The sequence below is a fragment of the Leucoraja erinacea genome, unplaced genomic scaffold (genome assembly GCF_028641065.1).
Source record: "Leucoraja erinacea ecotype New England unplaced genomic scaffold, Leri_hhj_1 Leri_1347S, whole genome shotgun sequence".
Lineage (NCBI taxonomy): Eukaryota > Metazoa > Chordata > Chondrichthyes > Rajiformes > Rajidae > Leucoraja > Leucoraja erinaceus.
The window spans coordinates 22,419-39,780 of NW_026575613.1; the positions used below are offsets into that span (position 1 = coordinate 22,419).

The 17,362-nt window shown below is 48.7% G+C and overlaps 1 protein-coding gene across 2 annotated transcripts; it reads right to left on the reverse strand.

Moving 5' to 3' along the window:
• Nucleotides 1-201: 201 nt before the first annotated feature.
• Nucleotides 202-7,597, reverse strand: LOC129715709 (uncharacterized). Of its 2 annotated transcripts, none has more exons than XM_055665568.1 (2): nt 7,318-7,597; nt 202-1,044 (listed from the first exon to the last, which is right to left on the reverse strand). In XM_055665568.1, exons 1-2 carry the CDS (start codon nt 7,387-7,389, stop codon nt 223-225), a joined length of 894 nt encoding a protein of 297 aa, XP_055521543.1. In that variant the 5' UTR covers nt 7,390-7,597; the 3' UTR covers nt 202-222. The 2 variants fall into 2 exon arrangements, with proteins under 2 accessions (XP_055521543.1, XP_055521542.1); XM_055665567.1 differs by having other exon boundaries at nt 7,285-7,553.
• Between the last annotated feature and the right edge of the window lie 9,765 nt (nt 7,598-17,362).

Here is a 17,362-nt window from a genome sequence, read left to right on the forward strand (position 1 = left end):
CCTGGTTTGGTACAGAGGGTGGGGGGTTTTGGGGCCCTGCATGGTGATGGAGGTCCCGGACGCTGCCCGGCCTGGTTTGGTAGAGAGGGTGGGGGTTTAGGGGCCCTGCATGGTGATGGGGTAGCCCGGATGCTGCCCAGCCTGGTTTGGTACAGAGGGTGGAGGTTTTGGGGCCCTGCATGGTGCTGGGGGTCCCGGATGCTGCCCACCGGCCCTGCTTGCTCAGTACATTCTCATCCTGGGGAAGACCCAGTCCTCTGGGCTGTTCTTCTGCAACACTCTGTGGGCCACACTCAACCAGCTGGGCGGCGGGGAATCGCTCCGCTCCAGGCTCTCTGACGGCGGGTAACACCAGGAGATGGGAACGCCGCTGGCCCTCCAGTCAGGGGCCCCAGAGGGGAGGGCCTGACCTTCCCTGCAGCCAGCCCAGCCACGGTTCTCCGGCAGGGGGGTGCGCAGCCAGGCCGAGCTGTGGCTGTGGCTGTGGAGGAGGTGAGATGGGCCGGGACTCGTTCCATCCTTCTCCCCGGCCCAGGACCTCCGGGGCCGATCCCCCCCATCCAAGGGGGGCTTCTGGGCGAAGGGCCAGGGGGAGGCGGGGGGGAAGCAAGGGCGGTAATCGCCCCCCTCGGGCGGCTCCCTGCCCGGGCGCTGAGCATCGTGCCATGGGCCCTGCCTGATCCCATTAGGCCCGTCCCCACCCGCCAAAGCCTCGCCCACCCACAGCCCCTTGCCTGGATTGTGGCACGGCGAGCTCCGCAGCTCCTGTGCCAGCGACCTGTGGGCCTCCAGGATCCTTGCCAGCGAGCTGCCGGCACTGTAGCTGCAGGACGTTGCCGGCTTCTTCGCCACCTGCTGCAGGACGCCCACATCGCTCCAGGGCCAGGGGCCCGGGTCGAAGGCTCCCCCATAGCCGGAACGGCTCCCCGTCGCGGCACAACCGCCCGGAGGGGAACCCTTTCCTGGGCAGAGGTCCAACGATCGCATCAAACTCTCCCCGGCAAAGCTGCCGGCATCCTGCTTCCGGCACCCAAGATCACCGCCCTAGTCAAAGACAAGAGAACTCAAGAGAAGGGGAACTCAACAGCCAACTATCCCACAACCAACAATGGATCATTGATCATGAAGGAAGGAGGTGAGAAGGAACGTCTTTAGTCAGAGGCTAAGGATAGAGTGGATGTGGAGAGGATGTTTCCACTAGCGGGAGAGTCGAGGACCAGAGGTCACAGCCTCACAATTAAAGGACGTTCCTTTAGCAAGGAGATAGAAACATGGAAACATAGAAATTAGGTGCAGGAGTAGGCCATTCGGCCCTTCGAGCCTGCACCGCCATTCAATATGATCATGGCTGATCATCCAACTATTATTATCTAAATGGTGGCCGATTGGGAAAGGGGGAGATGCAGCGAGACCTGGGTGTCATGGTACACCAGTCATTGAAGGTAGGCATGCAGGTGCAGCAGGCAGTGAAGAAATCGAATGATATGTTAGCTTTTCATAGCAAAAGGATTTGAGTATAGGAGCAGGGAGGTTCTACTGCAGTTGTACAGGGTCTTGGTGAGACCACACCTGGAGTATTGCGTACAGTTTTGGTCTCCAAATCTGAGGAAGGACATTATTGCCATAGAGGGAGTGCAGAGAAGGTTCACCAGACTGATTCCTGGGATGTCAGGACTGTCTTATGAAGAAAGACTGGATAGACTTGGTTTATACTCTCTAGAATTTAGGAGATTGAGAGGGGATCTTATAGAAACTTACAAAATTCTTAAGGGGTTGGACAGGCTAGATGCAGGAAGATTGCTCCCGATGTTGGGGAAGTCCAGGACAAGGGGTCACAGCTTAAGGATAAGGGGGAAATCCTTTAAAACCGAGATGAGAAGAACTTTTTTCACACAGAGAGTGGTGAATCTCTGGAACTCTCTGCCGCAGAGGGTAGTCGAGGCCAGTTCATTGGCTATATTTAAGAGGGAGTTAGATGTGGCCCTTGTGGCTAAGGGGATCAGAGGGTATGGAGAGAAGGCAGGTACGGGATACTGAGTTGGATGATCAGCCATGATCATATTGAATGGCGATGCAGGCTCGAAGGGCCGAATGGCCTACTCCTGCACCTAATTTCTATGTTTCTATGTTTCTATGAAGGAAGGAGGTGAGAAGGAACGTCTTTAGTCAGAGGCTAAGGATAGAGTGGATGTGGAGAGGATGTTTCCACTAGTGGGAGAGTCGAGGACCAGAGGTCACAGCCTCAGAATTAAAGGGCGTTCCTTTAGGAAGGAGATGAGGAGGAATTTCTTTACTTAGATGGTGGTGAATCTGTGGAATTCTATGCCACAGACGGCTGTGGAAACCAAGTGAGTAGATATTTTTATGGCATAGATGGACTAATTCTTGATTAGAACGGGTGTCAAGGGTTATGGGGAGAAGGCAGGACAATGGGATGAGGAGGAAGAGATCAGCCATAATTGAATGGCAGAGTGGACTCGATGGCCCAAATGGCCTAATTCTACTCCTGTGACCTGTGAACGTGATTATCATTGCTTTTTACATATCTTCCATGTTTTTGCCCTGTATCCCTCGTAATAACTTTCCCCTGACTCTCATAGAAACATAGACAACAGGTGCAGGAGTAGAGGCCATTTGGCCCTTCAAGCCAACACTGCCATTCAATGTGATCATGACTGACCACCCACAATCAGTACTCCATTCCTGCCTTCTCCCCATATCCCCTGACTCCGCTATCCCTAAGAGATCTATCCAGCTCTCTCATGAAAGCATCCAGAGAACCAGCCTCCACCGCCTCTGAGGCAGAGAATTCCACAGACTCACAACTCTGTGTGAAAATGTTTTTCCTCGTCTCCGTTCTAAGTTACTCTGTTACCAATTATTCTTAAACTGTGTGGCCCCTGGTTCTGGACTCCCCCAACATCGGGAACATGTTTCCTGCCTCCAGCGTGTCCAAACCCTTAATAATCTTATAATCTCAATAAGATCCCGTCTCATCCTTCAAAATTCCAGAGTTTACAAGCCCAGCTGCTCCATTCTCTCAGCATATGACAGTCTCCGCCATCCCGGGAATTAACCATGTAAACCGACACTGCATTAGCAAGAATGTCCTTCCTCAAATTAGGGGACCAAAACTGCACACAATACTCCAGGTGTGGTCTCAACAGCAGAAGGACCTCTTTGCTCCTATGCTCAACTCCTCTTGTTATGAAGGCCAACATGCCATTCGCTTTCTTCACTGCCTGCTGTACCTGCATGCTTACTTTCATAGACTGATGAACAAGGACCCCCAGATCCCGTTGTACTTCCCCATTGTACTTTACGCCATTTGGATAATAACCTGCCTTCCTGTTTTTGCCACCAAAGTGGATAACCAACCAGTTATCCACATTAAAGCCGAGATGAGAAGAACTTTTTTCACACAGAGAGTGGTGAATCTCTGGAACTCTCTGCCGCAGAGGGTAGTCGAGGCCACACAGTTCATTGGCTATATTTAAGAGGGAGTTAGATATGGCCCTTGTGGCTAAGGGGATCAGAGGGTATGGAGAGAAGGCAGGTACGGGATACTGAGTTGGATGATCAGCCATGATCATATTGAATGGCGGTGCAGGCTCGAAGGGCCGAACGGCCTACTCCTGCACCTAATTTCTATGTTTCTATTAACCTGCATCTGCCCACTCACCCAACCTGTCACCCTGCATCCTCCTCAGTTCACACTGCCTCCCAGCTTTGTGTCATCTGCAAATTTGCTAATGTTACTTGTAATCCCTTCATCCAAATCATTAATATATATTGTAAATAGATCCCAGCATCGAGCCTTGCGGTACCCCACAATGGAGAGGATATTTCCACTAGTGGGAGAGTCTAGGATCAGAGGTCGCAGCCCAGACCATCACACACAAACCAAACTCCCTTCCATCGAATCCATCTACACCTCACGCTGTCTCGGCAAGGCCAGCAGCATAATCAAGGACCAGTCTCACCCCGGCCACTCCCTCTTCTCCCGTCTCCCATCGGGCATGAGGTACAGAAGTGTGAAAACGAACACACACCTCCAGATTCAGAAACAGTTTCTTCCCGACTGTTATCAGGCAACTGAACCATCCCACCACAACCAGAGAGCAGTGCTGAACTACTATCTAACTTGGACTATCCTTGATCGGAGGGATATTGAAGTACAGGATGCTCGCTTCCTTGAGATTAGGTCCTGTATTACACCCTCACTGCTTGAACATCTACACAGTGGTTCAATAAGATCCCTTTAGGCACTGTCGATCTCCCACACCCTCTCCTCCTCTCACACTGAAATGATCCACGTCAATCCAGGGGGAGTTGAAATCCCTGTCATCCGTTTACAATCACATCTTTTTGTGATTTGTCCACCTTTCTGCTCATAGTCATAGGTTGACATAGTGTGGAAACAAGCCCTTCAGCCCAACTTGTCCACACCGGCCAACATGCCCCATCTACACTAGTCCCACCTGACTGCGCTTGGTCCATATCCCTCCAAACCTGTCCTATCCATGTACCTGTCCAATTGTTTCTTAAACATTGCGATAGTCCCAGCCTCAACTACCTCCTCTGGCAGCTCGTTCCATACACCCACCACCCTTTGAATGAAAAAGTTACCCCTCAGATTCCTATTAAATCTTTTCCCCTTCACCTTGAACCTATGTCCTCTCCCCTACTCTGGGCAAGAGATTCTGTGCATCGACCCGATCTATTCCTCTCATGATTTTATACACCTCTATAAGATCACCCCTCATCCTCCTGCGCTCCAAGGAATAGAGACCCAGCCTGCTCAACCTCTCCCTGTAGCTCACACCCTCTAGTCCTGGCAACATCCTCGTAAATCTTCTCTGAACCCTTTCAATCTTGACAACATCTTTCCGATGATCCTCGATCTCCAGCTGACTACGAGGAAGTCATAGTCATGCAGCACGGAAACATAGAAACATAGAAAATAGGTGCAGGAGTAGGTCATTCAGCCCTTCGAGCCTGCACCGCCATTCAATATGATCATGGCTGATCATCCAACTCAGTATTCTGTACCTGCCTTTTCTCCATACCCCCTGATCCCTTTAGCCACAAGGGCCACATCTAACTCCCTCTTAAATATAGACAATGAACTGTGGCCTCAACTACCTTCTGTGGCAGAGAATTCCAGAGATTCATCACTCTCTGTGTGAAAAATGTTTTTCTCATCTCAGTCCTAAAAGATTTCCCCCTTATCCTTAAACTGTGACCCCCTGTTCTGGACTTCCCCAACATCGGGAACAATCTTCCTGCATCTAGCCTGTCCAACTACCTAAGAATTTTGTAAGTTTCTATAAGATCCCCCCTCGATCTTCTAAATTCTAGCGAGTACAAGCCGAGTCTATCCAGTCTTTCTTCATATGAAAGCCCTGACATCCCAGGAATCAGTCTGGTGAACCTTCTCTGTGAACCTCAGATTAGGAGACCAAAACTGTACGCAATACTCCAGGTGTGGTCTCACCAAGACCCTGTACAACTGCAGTAGAACCTCCCTGCTCCTATGCTCAAATCCCTTTGCTATGAATGCTAACATACCATTCGCTTTCTTCACTGCCTGCTGCACCTGCATGCCTACTTTCAATGACTGGTGCACCATGACACCCAGGTCTCGTTGCATCTCCCCTTTTCCCAATCGGCCACCATTCAGATAATAGTCTACTTTCCTGTTTTTGCCACCAAGTCAAGTTTGCGATCAGACTGATTGCGGTGGTGGCAAGGGAGGGGGGGGGGGAGAGAAACCTGGAAGAGTGAAGGGGTACGACAAAGCCTAGAGAGTGATAGGTGGAAGACAGACACAAAAAGCTGGAGTAACCCAGCGGGTCAGGCAGCATCACTGGCAAAAAGGAATAGGTGACGTTTCGGGTCGAGACCCTTCTTCAGACTGAGAGTCAGGGGAGAGGGAAACAAGAGATATAGAGGCCACACGTAAAAAGGGAATGAAAGATATGCAAAAACAACGATGATCAAGGAAAATGTGGAGCCCACAATGGTCCATTGTTGGCTGTGAGGTTGATGATAATGAATTATACAGACAGTGAAACTCAACAGGACGACAGTGATTAAGAAGGAACTGCAGATGCTGGAGAATCGAAGGTACACAAAAAAGCTGGAGAAACTCAGCGGGTGCAGCAGCATCTATGGAGCGAAGGAAATAGGCAACGTTTCGGGCCGAAACCCTTCTTCAGACAGTGGAACTAGTTGTGATGGCCATGGTGGGGAGGGATGGAGAGAGAGAGGGAATGCCGGGGTTACTTGAAGTTAGAGAAGTCAATGTTCATACCGCTGGGGTGTAAGCTGCCCAAGTGATATATACGGCGCTGTTCCTCCAATTTGCGCTGGGCCTCACTCTGACAGTGGAGGAGGCCCAGGACAGAAAGGTCAGTGTGGGAATGGGAGGGGGAGTTAAAGTGTTTGGCAACCGGGAGGTGTATATAGGCGAGGGGGGGGGGGGGGGGGGGGGGGGGGGGGGGGTAATAGGCAGATGGTTGGACAAAGGCCAGATATGAAAAGCTAAAAGGTCTGAGTTAAGGATAGAAGAGGGCAGCCATGGTGCTGGCTTACAGCGCTTGCAGTGCCGGGGACCCGGGTGCTGTCTGTACGGAGTTTGCACGTTCTCCCTGTGACCTGCGTGGGTTTTCTCCGAGATCTTCAGTTTCCTCCCACACTCCAAAGATATACAATGTTGGCTAATTGGCTTGGGTTTGTATACATGGTAGAAGTGTAAACTGTCCCCAGTGTGTGTAGGCTTGTGTTAGTGTGCTGGGATTGCTGGTCGGTATGGACGCGATGGGCCAAAGGGCCTGTTTCTTCCGTGCTGTGTCACTAAACTAAACTAAAGGAAACTGCGCACAGAAGAAGCACAGAGTCTCTTGCCCAGAGTTGGGGAATTGAGGACATTGGTTCAAAGTGAGAGGCGGGGAAGATTTAATAGGAATCTATTAGGGTACCAATAGGATATTAGGAAAACAATAGGGTAACTTTTCCACACAAACGGTGTTGGGTGTATAGAACGAGCTGCCAGAGGAGGTCGTTGAGGCTGGGACTATCCCAACATTTAAGAAACAATTAGACAGGTACATAGATAGAGCCAAATGTGTAGGAAAGAAAGGGGTTGGAAGAACATGCAAACTCCACACTGACAGCACCGACGCCGGATCACTGGCGCCATGAGGTGGCGGCTCCACCCGCAGTGATGAGGCAGACTAGAGGGGCTACTGCTTTGCCCTTGCTACCCCCCCATGTGCTTACTTTGACCTGGTCTAGAAGGAAGGCCTCGTTTACCACTGTAGAGGCTGTGCTGGATAGAAGTCCACGGACCGAGCCATCGCTCTGAAGCAGGAACGAGTCCTCCATCGTCTGAGCCGTCGGGGATGTGAATCTGCCCCCAGCAACAGTTCTGTCGGGCGGGATGAAACCAGACTGCGGAGTTCTAGTCAGCTCTGGAAGAATGCAGAAGGTAAAGAGTCACCATTCACCATCAAGGTCCTGCCCTGGTCTCACTTCCCAAAGAGTAACACCTCCGTTAAACTCCATTGACACACTTCCTCCCCTTGCCCAACTTAGTTCAGTTTGGTTCAGGGGAGACCCAACCTTTTCTTTGTCGGGTCTCCGTTGTCGTTGGGGCTGCAACGAGGAGCGGCCTCCAACAGGAGAAGACCGGGGACTCTGGTGCCGAAGACTCACCTCACCGTCGCAGTACTGGCCGAGTCCGGAGCGGGTGGAGCGGTGGTGGAGCGCTGCTGCTGCTGCTGCGGCCCGACCTCTGGAGATTCGGAGGCTGCAGCTGCGGGTCTGGCGGACGGCGGCACCGGGAGCCCGTGGGTCCTTGGAGGGAGACCGCTTTTCAGGGCTCCCGCAACGGCGACTTCTCCCGCCCGAGTTGCGGGGTCGAAGAGCTCCTGGAGCGGGGCCTGACATCACTGCCCCGCACGGCTTGGAATGGCCGCGGGACTCTGCGAGCGCACGCCGGGGGCTCCAACACCAAGACCCGGTGTGCGACCTCGCACCACCCGGCGTGGATTTAATGGCCGCGGGACAATCGCCATCGCCAGCCGGGGGCTTTGACTTTGACTCTGACATCGGGGGGGGGGGGGGAGAGTGCAGTGGAGAGATAAGTTTTTTTGGCCTTCCATCAGGGATGTGATGGATGTTTATGTAAATTATGCTGTGTCTTGGGTCTATTTGTTTGTAATGTATGGCTGCAGAAACGGCATTTCGTTTGGACCTCAAGGGGTCCAAATGACAATTAAATTGAATCTTGAATCTTGAATCTTGAAGCTTCAGGGATACAGCACGGAAACAGGCCCTTCGGCCCACCGGATCCGCGCCGACCACAATCCCCGCACACGAACACACTCCTACACACACTGGGGACAATCTTCACATTTACCAAGCCAATTATCCTGCAAACCTGTACGTCGTTGGAGTGTGGGAGGAAACCAAAGATCTTGGAGAAAACCCAAGCAGGTCATGGGGAGAACGTACAAACTCTGTACCGACAGCCCTGTAGTCGGGATGGAACCCAGGTCTCTGGCGCTGTAAGCAGTGTAAGGCAACAACTCTACGGCTGTGCACTGAGCTCCCACTCAACAAGGTCCTATAACCATATAACCATATAACAATTACAGCACGGAAACAGGCCATCTCGGCCCTACAAGTCCGTGCCGAACACAACTTTTTTTCCCTTAGTCCCACCTGTCTGCACTCATACCATAACCCTCCATTTAGGTATGTTACAAAACCTACCTGAATCGTGGCTGAGAATCTGCCCCAGCCCGTGTGTGTGATTTTGGCGCTGTTTAGAGGGGGCGGGTTTAAAACGCGATTTTTACTAGGCTGTTGCAATCGAAAATGTTCAGCCTAGTAAATCATTAACGAAACATCGCTGAAAGACCCCGTCGCAAAAGGTATTATTAGTTTTTATGGCCTTGTATAATAGCTTTAGTAGTTTTAAAATCACTCTCTCAACCCGCGAACTCTCGCAGCCCCAGGGTTTTATAAAGCAAACAATTAAAGGTATGTACCTTATTTTTACATTAAAAGGGGCTTCTTAAGAACCCTGTATATAAAGTTTTCTATAGCGAGTGGCTAATTTTGGGCTCTTTATATCCCGCAGTATTTTTCTGGGCATTTGAGGGCACAAATCCAGCGCAATGTGAACGTTCTAAACCAGCGCGTTCACAGGATCCCACTAGAAAGCCAATTTAAAATGGACTTTAATTTGCAGCAATTGAACACTAAATTCCTTCCATTTGGCCTATAAATTAATGTAAATGAGATTTTAAAATCATGTTTTATTGTGAATTATTTATGAATATTATTTGGACACTTGGGCTATTTAAAAACGTTAATCATTTATTAAGAAATGGATAGATGTTTAGATCTAGTAATTGAAGTTTGAAATTTGCTACACTTGGGTAACTAACTAATTATATGCTTTAATTTCAGGTCATCCAAGTTAGATTATTTTATGTTTGTTTCAGAATGGTTCAATCTACGATAACTGAAAATTTCATTCAGTACTCTTAATTTTTAAGAAAGTTATGGCCTTTTGACTGTCCATGATCACAGCTTTTTTTGTTATGTCCATAGAAAATCAATAGGGAACAAGATGCTAATTTCCGAGTATGAAAATGGCCATAACTTTTTAAATACTTGAGATATGAAAGTGAATTAGGTGTCAAATTAAACTTCTTTTTATGCTTTATCTGATGGGATAAATTACAGACTTGATTTTTTAAATCTCAAAATTTTGTAACATTGCTACTCCATTCCCTTCTCATCCATATGCCTATCCAATTTATTTTTAAATGATACCAACTAACCTGCCTCCACCACTTCCACTGGAAGCTCATTCCACACCGCTACCACTCTCTGAGTAAAGACGTTCCCCCTCATGTTACCCCTAAACTTCTGTCCCTTAATTCTGAAGTCATGTCCTCTTGTTTGAATCTTCCCTACTCTCAGTGGGAAAAGCTTATCCACGTCAAATCTGTCTATCCCTCTCATCATTTTAAAGACCTCTATCAAGTCCCCCCTTAACCTTCTTCGCTCCAGAGAATAAAGACCTAACTTATTCAACTATCTGTGTAACTTAGTTGTTGAAACCCAGGCAACATTCTAGTAAATCTCCTCTGTACTCTCTCTATTTTGTTGACTGGTCCTGTTGTCATTAGTTTAATAACTGTCTTCACTGTCGAGAAAACCGTCTGCTTTAGCATATACGCAAATTTACTAATCGTGTCGAAAGACATCTCGTCAAAATCGCAAGCTTTACTTTCCACAGAGAGGGTGGGAAACGCACTGCCAAGAGGTGGTGGTGTGGGGTGGAGGGTATTGCATCGAGGTGTTCCCTGCAACCTGTTTCTCTCGCTCTCTGCGGTTCACAGACTCGCCAGCCGCCTGCCACTGTTGCGGGCTGATAGAGTCTGTGTACCACGTGTACATGGAGTGCGTGAGGCTGCAGCCACTGTTTGAATATCTAAAGGGGCTGCTCCTTGCCTTCTGGCTGCATTTTTCACCCACCATCCTCGTCTTTGGACACCCTGTGCGTAGGGGAGAGGGTAGGGCTGAAGATGTCCTGGTTGGGTTGCTCCTGGGCCTGGCCAAGCTGGCCATCGCGAGTCACGGCACCAGACGCTGGAGGGCTCTACCAGAGCCAGCTGCCTGCCCCTTTTCCGGGGTTACGTCCGTGCCCGGGTGGGATTAGAAAGGGAATGCGCCCTGTCTGTGGGCACCCTGAGGGAGTTCCGGGACCGCTGGGCTCCGAAGGGTGTTGAATGCAGTAAAGAAAGCGAATGGGATGTTAGCTTTCATTGCAAAAGGATTTGAGTAGAGAGAGTTGTGAATCTGTTGAATTCTCTGCCACAGAAAGCAGTGGAGGCCAATTCACTGGATGTTTTCAAGAGTGGCCGATTGGGAAACGGGGGAGAGAAAGGGAATGCAGCGAGACCTGGGTTGTCATGGTACACCAGTCATTGAAGGTAGGCATGCAGGTGCAGCAGGCAGTAAAGAAAGCGAATGGTATGTTAGCTTTCATTGCAAAAGGATTTGAGTATAGGAGCAGGGAGGTTCTACTGCAGTTGTACAGGGTCTTGGTGAGACCACACCTGGAGTATTGCGTACAGTTTTGGTCTCCAAATCTGAGGAAGGACATTATTGCCATAGAGGGCGTGCAGAGAAGGTTCACCAGACTGATTCCTGGGATGTCAGGACTGTCTTATGAAGAAAGACTGGATAGACTTGGTTTATACTCTCTAGAATTTAGGAGATTGAGAGGGGATCTTATAGAAACTTACAAAATTCTTAAGGGGTTGGACAGGCTAGATGCAGGAAGATTGTTCCCGATGTTGGGGAAGTCCAGGACAAGGGGTCACAGCTTAAGGATAAGGGGGAAATCCTTTAAAACCGAGATGAGAAGAACTTTTTTCACACAGAGAGTGGTGAATCTCTGGAACTCTCTGCCACAGAGGGTAGTCGAGGCCACTTCATTGGCTATATTTAAGAGGGAGTTAGATGTGGCCCTTGTGGCTAAGGGGATCGGGGGGGTATGGAGAGAAGGCAGGTACGGGATACTGAGTTGGATGATCAGCCATGATCATATTGAATGGTGGTGCAGGCTCGAAGGGCCGAATGGCCTACTCCTGCACCTAATTTCTATGTTTCTATGTTTCTATGTATCCTCAATAAGGATTGTATCATAATTGTATAATAGTTTATTATGGATATATGTGTGTATTGTATTTATGGTGGTGGGTTCTGGCTTGTTTTATTGTAGTGTAAATATTATTTTTTAATAATTGAATAAATTTTTTGATTAAAAAAAAAAAAAAAAAAAAAAAGGGTGGTGGTGGAGGTAGATACAATAGTGGTGTTTAAGATAGGCACATGGACGAGCATGAGTTCAGTTTATTGTCCCGTGTAACGGGGTACAGTGAAAAGCTTTTGTTGCGTGCTAACCAGTCAGCGGAAAGACAACACATGATTACAATCGAGCCGTTTACAGATGCTGGAAAATCGAAGGTACACAAAAATGCTGGAGAATCTCAGTGGGTGCAGCAGCATCTCCGGAGCGAAGGAGGTAGACTTCATCAGTTTGAAGAAGGGCTTTGGCCCATAATGTAGCCTATCTCCTTCGATACTGCAGCACCCACTGAGTTTCTCCAGCATTTTTGTGTACCTTCGATTTTCCAGCATCTGCAGTTCCTTCTTAAACGTCACGTGAATAATGTTTGCTGCAAGATAAAGCCAGTAAAATCCTAGGATCATCAATGAGTAGAGCATTGAGTATAGAAGTTGGGATGTAATGTTAAAATTCTACAAGGCATTGGTGAGGCCAATTCTGGAGTATGGTGTACAATTTTGGTCGCCTAATTATCGGAAGGATGTCAACAAAATAGAGAGAGTACAGAGGAGATTTACTAGAATGTTGCCTGGGTTTCAGCAACTAAGTTACAGAGAAAGGTTGAATAAGTTAGGGCTTTATTCTTTGGAGCGCAGAAGGTTAAGGGGGGACTTGATAGAGGTTTTTAAAATGATGAGAGGGATAGACAGAGTTGACGTGGATAAGCTTTTCCCACTGAGAGTAGGGAAGATTCAAACAAGGGGACATGACTTGAGAATTAAGGGACTGAAGTTTAGGGGTAACATGAGGGGGAACTTCTTTACTCAGAGAGTGGTAGCTGTGTGGAATGAGCTTCCAGTGAAGGTGGTGGAGACAGGTTCGATTTTATCATTTAAAAATAAATTGGATAGTTATATGGATGGGAAGGGAATGGAGGGTTATGGTCTGAGCGCAGGTATATGGGACTAGGGGAGATTATGTGTTCGGCACGGACTAGAAGGGTCGAGATGGCCTGTTTCCGTGCTGTAATTGTTATATGTTATATGGTTATATGGTAATGAGGTAGATAGTAGTTCAGGACCGCTCTCTGGTTGTGGTGGGATGGTTCAGTTGCCTGATAACAGCTGGGAAGAAACTGTCCCTGAATCTGGAGGTGTGTATTCGTTTTCACACTTCTGTTCCTTTTGCCCGATGGAAGGGGGTGAAGCGGGTGCGACTGGTCCTTGACGATGCTGGTGGCCTTGCCGAGGCAGCATGAGGTGTAAATGGAACTTGGCAAAAACAGGAAAGCAGACTATTATCTAAATGGTGGCCGACTAGGAAAAGGGGAGATGCAGCGAGACCTGGGTGTCACGGTACACCAGTCATTGAAGGTAGGCATGCAGGTGCAGCAGGCAGTGAAGAAAGCGAATGGTATGTTAGCTTTCATTGCAAAAGGATTTGAGTATAGGAGCAGGGAGGTTCTACTGCAGTTGTACAGGGTCATGGTGAGACCACACCTGGAGTATTGCGTACAGTTTTGGTCTCCAAATCTGAGGAAGGACATTATTGCCATAGAGGGAGTGCAGAGACGGTTCACCAGACTGATTCCTGGGATGTCAGGACTGTCTTATGAAGAAAGACGGGATAGACTTGGTTTATACTCTCTAGAATTTAGGAGATTGAGAGGGGATCTTATAGAAACGTACAAAATTCTTAAGGGGTTGGACAGGCTAGATGCAGGAAGATTGCTCCCGATGTTGGGGAAGTCCAGGACAAGGGGTCACAGCTTAAGGATAAGGGGGAAATCCTTTAAAACCGAGATGAGAAGAACCTTTTTCACACAGAGAGTGGTGAATCTCTGGAACTCTCTGCCGCAGAGGGTAGTCGAGGCCAGTTCATTGGTTATATTTAAGAGGGAGTTAGATGTGGCCCTTGTGGCTAAGGGGATCAGAGGGTATGGAGAGAAGGCAGGTACGGGATACTGAGTTGGATGAGCAGCCATGATCATATTGAATGGGGGCCGACTAGGAAAAGGGGAGATGCAGCGAGACCTGGGTATCACGGTACACCAGTCATTGAAAGTAGGCATGCAGGTGCAGCAGGCAGTGAAGAAAGCGAATGGTATGTTAGCTTTCATTGCAAAAGGATTTGAGTATAGGAGCAGGGAGGTTCTACTGCAGTTGTACAGGGTCATGGTACTGTCGGCAGGCTCGAAGGGCCGAATGGCCTACTCCTGGACCTAATTTCTATCTTTCTATGTAAAAGTAGTCAATGGAAGGGTGGTTGGTTATACTGAAGCCAATTAATCTGCAAATTTGCTCGGCTTTGGATTGTTGGAGGAAAGCAGAGCACCAGGAGAAAACCCACGGGGTCACGGGGAGGACGTACAAACTGTGTACAGGCAGCACCTTCAACAGGATGGAACCCGGGTCTCTGGCACTGTAATCATTAGCATAATCATACTTTATTAAACAAGTACGTTTGGCAACATATAAGGAAATTGATTTGCCGTACAGTCATATCAATAAAAAGATTAGGTTGAATAAGTTAGGTCTTTATTCTCTGGAGCGCAGAAGGTTAAGGGGGGACTTGATAGAGGTCTTTAAAATGATGAGAGGGATAGACAGAGTTGATGTGGACAAGCTTTTCCCTTTGAGAATAGGGAAGTTTCAAACGAGAGGACATGACTTCAGAATTAAGGGACAGAAGTTTAGGGGTAACATGAGGGGGAACTTCTTTACTCAGAGAGTGGTAGCGGTGTGGAATGAGCTCCCAGTGGAAGTGGTGGAGGCAGGTTCATTGGTATCATTTAAAAATAAATTGGATAGGCATATGGATGAGAAGGGAATGGAGGGTTATGGTATGAGTGCAGGCAGGTGGGACTAAGGGAAAAAAAGTTGTTCGGCACGGACTTGTAGGGCCGAGATGGCCTGTTTCCGTGCTGTAATTGTTATATGGTTATATAAACAAGACACACAAAATACACAGTGACTCCTCCACATTATCACTGTGATGGAAGGCGAAAAAAAAGTTCAATCTTTCCCTTCTTTGTCCTCCAGCAGTCGGGGGCCGTTAACCTGCCGTTGACAGGACAAGTGCTTCCCGTAGTTGGCGGCGAGCCGCCTCGTCGGCGATCAAGCTCGGGGTGACGTCTCAGGCTCCGAGCGCGCGGGGCTAGTCAAACGTTCATGCCTGCTTTGAAGCTTCCCCACGTCACCGGGTCTCAACCCGAGACTTTGAGCTCCGTGATGATAAAGTGCGTAGGCCACGGTCACGTCCGAGGCGTCACGATCCCAGGCAAGGAATCGGCTCCGAAACAGAGTGTAAAGTTCACGCCAAAAGTCAGTACTGAGGAAGGCTCAACGAATGTTAGGGCCGCAGCAGAACACGAGGGCGGAGAACATACGCACCCGGGGGGTAACAAAGACGGCCATCTCCAGCAAGGTAAGAGATTGAAAAAAAAGTTTTTCCGACACCCCCCACCCCCACCCTTACATTAAAACAAACCGGAGAACATTAACACAAACTGTTTTAGTTTAAACAACAGTATGCTTCAGTCATAGTGACACAGGGGTGTGCCAGGGTGATATCTGATGGAGGAGCATATGGGTGTGACTTTATTTAAACGTGGGGAGGAGCAGGACTGGTACGCAACCCACACGTTCAGCTGACCGGACGGGGTCAGGATCCAGTGGCATGAAGTACGATGACCGGAGACACCCTTTTATGATGACGATGCTGCATCCGCCACCGCGAGATAACAACAAAAAAGGCTCCAGATGTTGTAATGTTCCACTGAGGTCCAGACCAACGCATGATACGCTTACCGACAGATGGTACACCGTTGCCCTGGTCTTGGTTGGATGCACTTTGTCAGGAGACCTCGCCAGCTCAAACTTACGCCAGAATGGGTGGACACTACAGTGAGCATAGCTCCAGACGGCATCGCTCTTAGGATCTCAGGACCACACACAGCCTCCACCACGACAAGGGACAATCCACGGAGAACACCCCAACTAAAATTACAAACAAAATAGGAAAAAGGACCGACAGCCATACAGGGTAGCACGGAACGAACTTACGAGAAACCATGGATGCGCCATCCAAGCTGGGGAAGGCGAGGCAGCAACTGATTAGCCACTGGCGCCACTGTAACATTCTAATGGCATTGACTTACTGTAGCATTACAAGAAATTAGAATCTTGATCAGATTAAGCAAGTGGCGAGGAATGGTAAATAGAGTAATTCCGCGAAGCGAAAGGGGTTGCATTTGGGGAAGGGACAATGTGACGAAGATTACGGAGAGGCGGTTTGGGAAAGGAAGACTCTCTCTAACTTCTAAAGGTGCCACAGTAGAGAGGCATGCTGACGGTCGCACGTGGACTGGTTCGGCAACCTTGAGCTCCCTGGAGTGAAAAGAACTACAAAAAGTAGTAAACACTGCACAGTCCATCATCGGCTCTGACCTTCCTTCCATCGAGGGGATTATCACAGTCGCTGCCTCAAAAAGGCTGGCAGTATCATCAAAGACCCACTCCATCCTGGCCACACACTCATCTCCCTGCTACCTTCAGGTAGAAGGTACAGGCGCCTGAAGACTGCAACGAACGGGTTCAGGAATAGCTACTTCCCACAGCATCAGGCTATAAACCTGGCGAGGACAAAACTCGGAACATTAATAACCCATTAATTGTTGATTTGCATGATAACCCCAGTCACCCACCACACCTATAACAATACAGCACGGCCAAACAGGCCATTTCGGCCCACAATCGTGCGAACAAAAATGTTTGTCCCCTTCGTCCCACCTGCTGCACTCTACATAACCTCCATTCCTTATTCTCATTGCATATCAATTTATTTTAAATGATACCAATGAACGGCCTCCACCAACTTCACGCTGGAAGCTATTCCAACACCGCTACCACTCTCTGAGTAAAGAAGTTCCCCTAATGTTACCCCTAACTTCTGTCCCTTTAATTTGAAGGCATGTCTCTGTTTGAATCTTCTATTTACAAACATAATCTCAAAGGGGGGAAAAGCTTGTCCACATCAACTCGTCTATCCCTCTCATCATTTTAAAGACCTCTATCAAGTCCCCTTAACCATTCTGTACTCCAGAAGATAAAGACTAACGTATTCACCTGATCTCTGTAATAGTTGTTGCAACCCAGGAACAATTTAGAATATCCTCTGTATCAAAACAGCAATCCCATGACCCACTCTCCATTGTGTGACCTTCCTATAATGGGCGGACAAAATTGTACACCATACTCCAGCTTTGTCGCACCAATGTTTAAGAAGGAACTGGTCAGATGACTGGAGAATTGAAGGTACACAAAAAGCGGAGAAACTCAGCGGGTGCAGCAGCACTAGGAGCGAAGGAAATAGGCAACGTTTCGGGCCACGAAGAGGAGTCCTGACGGAAGGGTTCGGCCGCGACACGTTGCTATTTCCTGTCGCCACTCGGAGTGCGCTGCACCCGCTGCAAGCTTTCCGCTT

Bases quoted from the DNA above. Each gene is read 5' to 3' on its own strand.
- LOC129715709 (XM_055665567.1), bottom strand. From the start codon at position 7,389: ATGGAGGACTCGTTCCTGCTTCAGAGCGATGGCTCGGTCCGTGGACTT. The intron at 1,045-7,284 runs GTAAGCACATGG...GTCTTTGACTAG, and splicing joins TCCTTCTAGACCAGGTCAAA to GGCGGTGATCTTGGGTGCCG.